This window comes from Hyaena hyaena, unplaced genomic scaffold, assembly GCF_003009895.1.
Source record: "Hyaena hyaena isolate Hyena2069 unplaced genomic scaffold, ASM300989v1 scaffold_11, whole genome shotgun sequence".
In the NCBI taxonomy this organism is placed as follows: domain Eukaryota; kingdom Metazoa; phylum Chordata; class Mammalia; order Carnivora; family Hyaenidae; genus Hyaena; species Hyaena hyaena.
The window spans coordinates 510,053-518,672 of record NW_024080643.1 but is presented as its reverse complement, the minus strand read 5'-3'; the positions used below and the strand labels follow the sequence as shown (position 1 = coordinate 518,672).

Genomic DNA, 8,620 nt, shown 5'->3' with positions numbered 1-8,620 from the left:
GCCGGTCCAGGTTGTCACTGCACATCCCGGTGCTGAGGGTGGGGGCATGTTCTGGAGGAAGAGGGACCAAGAAGTGATCTTCAGGTGTGGTCGAAGGAATATTCCTTCCCCAGTAATAGAAGTGGAAACAGAAGGCCAATGACATTCCAGATGATTCAGTAACTAATGACAAAGAAATTAGCTCAAGGTACCTTAACCTTGGCACTCTGGACATTTCAGAACACATAATTAATTCTTCGTTGTGGAGGGCTGGCCTGCCCTCCACTAGATGACAGCGGCATTGCCCACCACGGCTTTGGCAACCCAAGCCGTCTCTAGATAATGCCAAGTGTCCCGTGAGGGTCAAAATCATCCCTGGCTGAGAACCACAGGTCTAGCTGTTTTCCTGGAACAATCATCCCCCGTGTCTGCTTGGCCAACTCTTAGGTCAGCCACCTCTTCCCAGTTTGCCCAGAACCTTCTGGGTCTTAGCAGGGTACCTCCCAGAGAGCCTCAGGCAAACGGGGACAGCTGGGCAGCATGCTAGCTCCTTCCATCTTCCTCACCAGTTCTATCCCAATGAACCCATGGATGCTGAACCCCGTGTGCGCTTACCACTTTCTCTGGTATTACTTAACTCATCTGTCCCTCCCCCTGTCTCTTCCCCCGCACCCCCCACCATAAGCTATTTCAGGGTCAGATCTTTGCTTTTTTCTTTGATGGGTCCTAAGTGCCTATAACAGCACCTGACACATAATAGATAATCAGTAAATATTGTAGCATGAGGATCAGAAATCTTACAACATTATGAGCATCTGTGACCTCTGTAATTTCTCCACCACTAGTTCTTTTCACTTCCCTCGTGTGTTGTGCGGCAGTATTTAGCAAGGAACCTTTCCCATGAACAGGGCCTGGGGGTAAGTCCTTGGGGATGGCTGAGACTGTGTCTCTGTGCTGCCTGGATAGGGGGTGTGGGGGTGTGGGGAGAGAGCCTGCGCCGGAGAGGTCGAGGGCCACGTTGCCCCTGCCAGAGCCCACCTCCCGGCATCCTGGGCGGGATTCACGTTCCAAAGCCTGGCAGTGTGCCGGATACAACAGAACCTCAACAAAGGTTTCCTGGCTTGAGTGCTTACAGGGAAATGACAGTGTCGTGGTTAAGGGCTCGGGCTTTGGAGTCAGGCGACACTGGGGTCCAATCCTGGCAGTGCCACAGACAGAGATCTGTCTTGTCTCGGTCAAACTCCTCCCCCTCCCTCGCGTCCCCATCTGTCAGCGGGAGATAAAAAGGATGCTCATCTTGTGAGCATCACAGCCTCCTGTTGTGAGGACTGGGAATGTGAGTCCCTGAGCCTACCCAGTGCCTCGGACAAAATACTCTGTAAGTGGGAGCTGACAGGGGATTTCTTCCCAGGAGAGTAACAAGAGGTACTGAACTCTTTACCTGCTTCTACATAGCAAGTCACCCTCATTTAGAGGCCGCAAAACAGCGGTGATCATTTATTGCCAGCTGTCATGGTGTCCGTGGCTGGGAAATGCGGGAGCAGTGGGCTCTGGGGTCTGGCTCTCGCTCAAGGATGGCCAGGGGTGTGGGACCCTCTGAGGCCTCCTCTGGGACTTAAGGCTCCTATCCCCAACTCGTTCTGTCATGGCTGCTAGTGACGCCATGGTTCTTCTCCGTATGGGACTCTCCCCATGGCCACCAGAGCATCCACAAGACAGTCTGGTGGCTTTCCTCAGAGTGACTAATCCAGGAGAACAGAGTGAAAGCCTTGTCTTTACGCCTCATCTTGGAAGTCACACATCACCAGCTCTGCCGTGCTGCTGGTCTCACAGACTGGCCGTGACTTCGTGTGGGAAAACTCAACAGAAGGCATGGATACCAGGGGGCATGGATCGCTGGGGGCCATCTCAGAGGCTGGCTCCCACAGATGTCATGCGGCATTTCATCTCAGGATCATGAGTGGCTTCATCCCGATCCTGACGATCAGGTTGCACTCCTACCTGCACCGGCATATCGGCAACAACGAAGTACATTGCTGGGCATGGTCTAACTAGCTGATTTAAGTGTCCATTTCCAGGGTAGTCTGTGCCGTAAGCATAGAGACTACAGCTTCTCCTTCACAAGGCCTCAGTGAATGTTACGGGTGAATGGACTGGAAGATGCAATGTTGTCCAGCAAGGTTAAGTTTTCAGTTTCTACTTTGTCCCTGAGTTCTAATGAGCTGAAGCTCAGACAGATTCAGAACCTCTAGGGTCCACATACAGTGCAACACAGGGCAAGATCTGGAGCTGGAGGTGGGGGCCAGGGGCATGGATGCACCCCAGAAGGTGTCTGCAGCCCACCAGGAAGGGGCCGCGGAGGCACGGTGAGGCCTCTGGCCCCGTCCTGCCCTGATCACATCTGTAGCTGAGCCTGTGTGGACAAGGGGAGCACAACTATCACTCCTCGCCTTCTTTCCTCGTTATTAGGGTTAAATCCAGGTATTAGGATGGTAGGTGATTTAAAAATTTTTTTAATGTTTATTCATTTTTGAGAGACAGAGAGACAGAGCACAAGCACGGGAGGGACAGAGAAAGGAGACACAGCATCTGAAGCAGGCTTCAGGCTCTGAGCTGTCAGCACAGAGCCCGATGCGGGGCTCAAACCCATGAACCATGAGATCATGACTGAGCCGAAGTTGGGTGCTTAACCGACTGAGCCACCCAGGCGCCCCTGGTAGGTTATTTTTACTTTCCTTTTGGAGCTTTGCTGTATTTTTCAGATTTACCACAATGAACATGCATCTGTTCAGTAATGAGGGAAAAAACAGGAAAAAATACACAGCTTACCAGAATCTTCAGCAAGGCTAGTCCAGACAGGGGCCCCCCTCTTCTGTAGGACAGACGGAGGTGGGCCTGACAGTCACTTCCCTAGAGTTTCCTCCCAGCTTGCTGAGGGACTCAATGAGTCATCTGTGAAATGGGGTGTTAACTTTTATTTCTCGTTTCACATGGAGGCGTGTGCAAGGATTAGTGAGATATCCTGGACAGGTGGCTGACATCTGGGGAGGGGGAAAAGTCACTGGAAGGCCAGACGGCCAACAGCAAAGGGGCAGAGTATGAGCTTGTTATTAGGGTAACACCGACCACCCCTCAAAACCGAGTTGTTACCTCTATTGCCTGAATAATTAATTGTACCCATTCTTTTTAACAGATTATGCCAGAAGGCACCTGACTTTGAGGCTCGAGTTTAATTATTATTATCGCTGTTACTGTAATCAGTAATATCTGATGGATTCTGGACTTAATTCTTTGCTACTGCATAATAGCAAAGTCCCTGGCAGCTGGCTCGGAGAGGAGCAAAATTCTCATTTTTCAGGAGAGACCTCTGTCAAACACACCGACACCACTGAAATCCCGAGATTCACCAGGCCTGACTGTCATAAGCATTCTTTCCCTGTTTCGTCTCCTGCTCCTGTTCCAGAAACAGCTTCTCAGTGTGAATTGTCATGACAACCTGAAGAGGGGACACACCGAGCGCAGGGACACAGGGTCCACGCGTCACGATGAAAGGGAGCCAGCCAGCGCGTCTTCGCTTTGCAGAGACCCCGGCAATATAAGGCCACAGTGGATTTTGAAGGTCACCCTAGGCCTTATAAATGGAAAGTGGGGTTCAAGGCTTCGCCACGCGGATCCTTCTTGGCCTGCAGTGAGGTCTGGAGGATGGACAGACTGTTCCGCTCAGAGGCCGCATGGGGTTATCACCTGCCGGCTCCCCACCCCCCAATCTGCCCAGTGGGTTTGTGGCTTAATTGTGCCTCACCACTGGGGTGAGCCTTGTGCAGAGAGGGGGGGCAGAGCCCCTTTGATTCTTCCCACCCAGAGCCACTGGAGAAAGCGGGCTGTTTATCACAGAAGGGCTGTGAAGAGCTTCTCAGAAAGCCTCGTGGGCTATTTTTGGGTAGCGAGTTTCCGCGCAGCATGGAACAGAGGAGTGCCAGCCGAGAGCGGGGAGAGAGCGCTGGCCTGACGTCTTCGCTCTCTGGCGATGCGGGCCATCCAATGAACCTCTGTGTTCTCTGTCACTGTCTGTAAAATGGAGAGTCTCCCGCCAGAAGGCAGAAGGCTCATTACATGCTCTCCGGAGGTCCCCGGGATCAGAAGATACCTGATCCCAGGAAACTGGCTTGTGCCATGGAAGGAACGGGGCCTCTGTTGGCGGGATGACCTGGACCTCCCGAGTCCCGGATCTACCACCCCCGCCCCTGGGTAACCTTAAGCAGGTTACACAAACGTACCTGTATGCAGCCTCCTCACAGCCTTTGCAAGGCTACAAACCTGAGGGTCAGTTTCCCTCACTGCACCCCCAGCCCCTCCCCCAGCAGACCCGTTGCTCCCCCGACGTCCCTCCAGCCTGCCCGCCCCCCTGCCCCCCACATCGCCACCCAGGGCCCTCACCAGCATCCTTGCCTGGAGGTCCACACCAGCTGCCCGCTGGCCTCCCGGCTGCCACTCCTGTTCACTGTCACGCCGCTCTGCACAACAGAATGAGCCTTGAAAGTGCAAAGCAGCCGCCTGTCTGCTCCAAATCCTTCAGTCAGCTCGCCCCTCAGCAGGTGCTGTTCTAAATGCTTTACCTACTTTAACTCACACAGTCCCCATAAGCAACCCTACAAGGTGAGATATCTACAACACAGACACATAGCTATAAATATATGTACACAGAGATATCATATCATCCCCATTTTACAGACAAGGAAACCGAGGTCGAGAGGAGTGAAGGGCAGGGCCTGGGTTTGAACCTAGGCGGTCTGACCCCGGGTCCACACGCTTAGCCCCACACTGCATTGTTCCGGATCCTTCACCAGCTCCTGCAATATCCTCACCCACCTTAGCTCTTTTGCTCTCTCTTTAACCGCATTCCACTCACAGAGACCTTCTGAACACAAGCTGAGCACATGCTGGCCCTCTGCCTAGGTCTTCCTCTCACCCACCCTCCCACCCACCTGGCTGAGTCCTCCCCCTGTCCCTCCTTGGCCTGAATATTACCTCCTCATAGAGGACACCCTGACCACCCAGTGCAGAGGATGGCCCAGTTGTAAGAGAGGGACTTGGTTGCTGTGTGGTTGTGGTCGGTCTCCCCAACCAGTCTATGAGATCCATGCGCACACACCCAGGCCTGTTTCCTTCACCCCGCTTCATGCGGGCACAGTGTGATGCCAGCACACGGGGTGATTCGTGTCTATGTGATGGACAGAGGATAGATGGGCATCCGCGCAGCGTTAGTGGGGGGCTCAGTACAGAGGCCTGAGGAGAGCTAGATGACACATCTCCACCCCAGGGTGGGCGTGCCTGTGAAAGTGTGCTAGCAAGCCATGAGGGCCGCCTGACACAGAGCAGGTGTCGGGGTGAGAACAGCAAGCAGACTCGAGGGATCCTGGCCAGGTGGCGAGGGGCTGCAAGTAGGGAGTGAGGGAGCCGGAATGTCCAAGATGGTGCCCTGTCTCAGGCTGGGGCGCTGGATGCAAATGAAGAGGAGACACAGCTCTGCTCCACAGCGGGTAACGTCTGGGTAAAGGAAAGACAGTCACGCTTAAATAATCAAAGAAATGGACAAGTGATAATAAATGTCATTAAAGGACAAAAAGGGAAGGAGGACAAAAATACTATCGAAACTTGTAAGCGGCTGAGACCGTTTCTGCTTGGGACAACCAGGGCAGTGCCATGCATGCGGTGGCCCCGTGAGCAGGTACCAGAACATAGGCTGACGTCACGAATCCCAAAGTGAAAATGGTGACATCTGGCTGGAAGGTGCCGTGAGTCCAGGGGAGCAACCTCAGGCGGAACTGCGCTGGCGGCTGCCTGGGCAGAGGCGAGGGGCGCGGGGTGGGAAGAGCAAACAGGAGGCTGAGATAAATGTGGGCCACGCTGCCTGGAGTGTAGCAGCGAGCCTTGGACCTCGCCACCTTCTCCCCACAAGAGGCAAGGGACATTCTGGATCAGAGCTCGTAGCCACTTTGCTATGAGGCCCACCAGTTCAGGGAAAGGAACCTCCTAGACCTTCATCCTGGACCACTGTTAAAATGCAGATGTAACTAGCTGGTCCGCACGTACTAAGGGGGCCTCATGGTCACCCATCCTGTCTGGTCCGGAGGACAATCCATTCCAGCTTCTGGGCTCAGTGTCCACACACTGTCCAGTTGATAACACTGCCTTTATGGGACCAGGCGTGGAACAAGAGAAGCACACCAGCCTGGCCGGTGTGTGGCTCTCCACTAACTCCAGCACCTCGGACATGTCAGTTATCCTCTCTGGGACAAGATTTTTCATATTTCAAGTAAGAAGGTTAGATTAAAATGGCACTCTTTCAACATTTTTAAAAATATAATTTGTCAAGTTAGCTAACATACAGCATATACAGTGTGCTCTTGGCTTTGGGGGTAGATTCCCGTGACTCCTCGCTTCAGTACAACACCCAGTGCTCATCCCAGTAAGCTCACCCAGTGCCCTCTCCAATGCCCAGCACCCAGTTTTTCAGTCCCTCTCTCCCACCCCCATCAACCCTCAAGTTTGTTCTCTGTATTTAAGAGCGCCTTATGGCTCACCTCCCTCTCTGTAACTATTTTTTTTCTTTCCCTTCCTCCATTCAACATATTGTTTAAACACTGGGACCCTTTTTTAAATAAAATAAAATGAACAAATATTTTAAAAACTGAAATCTTAAGTGAACTTCAATCTCAAGAGCAGGTAACAATGACACCCAACGGCTGAAACAGGGATGGGTGGGCCCGAGGCCACCTACTCCCTCTCCCCCAACCTCCCTCACCTCCCTGGCGCCAAAGAACGTGCAGGGCCCCGAGGAGCCCGAATGCCAACCCCTGACCCCACTGCCTGCTAGGAACACCCTGCAGATCCAGCTGACGCCCCTTGGGCGGCGTTCTTGGGGCTCCAGGTTCCCACTAGACTCTCTGAAGACATGTCTGAAAAGCTGACAGACACAGTAAGAGGTCTCAGTCAGGGCACGTCTGCGGGCCCCCAGGCGGCACCCATGGTCCCTAAGGGGGCGGGGATGCTGCCTCTCCTACCCACACAGTCCTCCCAGGAAGCCACAGAGCCCATGCCACGTACAGGCACCTGTCACTGAGCATCAACAGCTGTCCAGGAGCTGATACTTCAGCATCCCAGCCGGACGCCGTGAGGACTCACCCCTGCAGAGGCAGCGTGCTCTGAGCTGTTGAAACATGGAGCCTGCTCGCCCCGCCTGATAAATGACTGTTTGCTTTGGCAAGTTGTAAGCCAGGCACCAATGCTCAAATCACAGGCTGAGTATCCGCCTTGCGCCAGTCACCGACAGACAGACGTCCACGAATTGGAACGCCTCGGGGTAAGTGGTACTACTTTGCGGCTCAAAGCCTAGATAACCAGACAGACTTAGGGCAAATCCCCCAGCCTGTTTTCTCATCTGTAAAATGGGGGGAAATGATAAAGACACCCTAGGGCTGTTGTTTGGAATAAGTGAGAGAGCATATGCTCCTGTTACCGTGATTATTAATATCACTTGGACCTGTTTCCAAGTAGCTGCCTCCCTGTGAAGGCATCACACACAGAGAGCATGCATAGCTACAGAAAACACTAGAACAGCACCTGGGCCGTTTCTTAACCTGGATCTTATGCCCATCTGTCTGTTTTGAACATTAAATATTCTGAATATAAAATTATAGAGATAATCTGAGATTCTACAGGATATATGCCTGCCTCCAGATAGGATTTACTTTTGCTTTCAGTAGGCATGTGGGCCAGGGGCAGATTATCTTAACCCAGCCTGGACGAGCTGATGCAAAGCTGGCTTCGGTCTTCGTGAAGGCTCGTCCATTTCTGAATCACCCTTGTGCCTTTCAGTCTCCCCTCAGTTGCCCCAGTCAACAGCCTGGAGTGTTTCCTGAGCCTCGTCCTCCGTGGCAGGTGCTGAATGTACTGTTTTCCCAGCCTTGTGGAACTCCTATAAATTCTGCGCGGTTGCTCAGCCTCTCTGGCACGTAGAGATTGGCAAGCGCCTCAGTGGGGTAAGGACACAGAAAGCCCCTCTCTGTAATTCCCTTCTTTCCCTGGTTTTGGCTATTCAAGTCCTAGCCGCCTTGGTAGCTCTTTGATACCTTCAACTGAGTTTTAAAAAATATTTTACCCTGTTTGTCTAGTTGTTCTCAAGGTAGGGGTTGATCTGATACTAGACAGTCCACCATATTGTAAGGGAAAGTCTCTATATAGGTACTTTAAAAACTTGTCCTGTTTTCCTATGTGTCGTTAATTTAAGTCTTACTGGGATGGTTGGGAGTAGTGGGAATCTAAGTTTTACCCGCCAATCTCAGATCAAATTTCTTTTTTCTTTTCTTTTCTTTCCTTTCTTTTCTTTTCTCTTCTCTTTTCTTTCTTTTCTCTTTTCTTTTCTTTTAAAATAGTTTATTGTCAGATCAAATTTCTAAAGGGGCAGAAAGCTGGGAAGTGAGGAGGGTATTCAATCAGGGATTCACATGGCACAATGTCATAAACCAAAGGGCAAGGTCACACAGGGCTTGCTTTCTGGAGCTTTCCTCAACAGATGAATTCTGAAGGCACTTTTTTCCTCAGCAAGTCAACAAACTAGTTTGATTAATGATCACTTTTC

General features: G+C 52.1%; 1 protein-coding gene across 1 annotated transcript; it reads left to right on the top strand.

Annotated features, from left to right (window-relative positions):
• The first annotated feature begins 4,181 nt into the window (after positions 1 to 4,181).
• LOC120246991 (classical arabinogalactan protein 9-like) lies at positions 4,182 to 4,586 on the top strand. The gene has a single exon (XM_039254677.1). It carries the CDS (start codon positions 4,182 to 4,184, stop codon positions 4,584 to 4,586), a length of 405 nt encoding a protein of 134 aa, XP_039110608.1.
• The last annotated feature ends 4,034 nt before the right edge of the window (positions 4,587 to 8,620 follow it).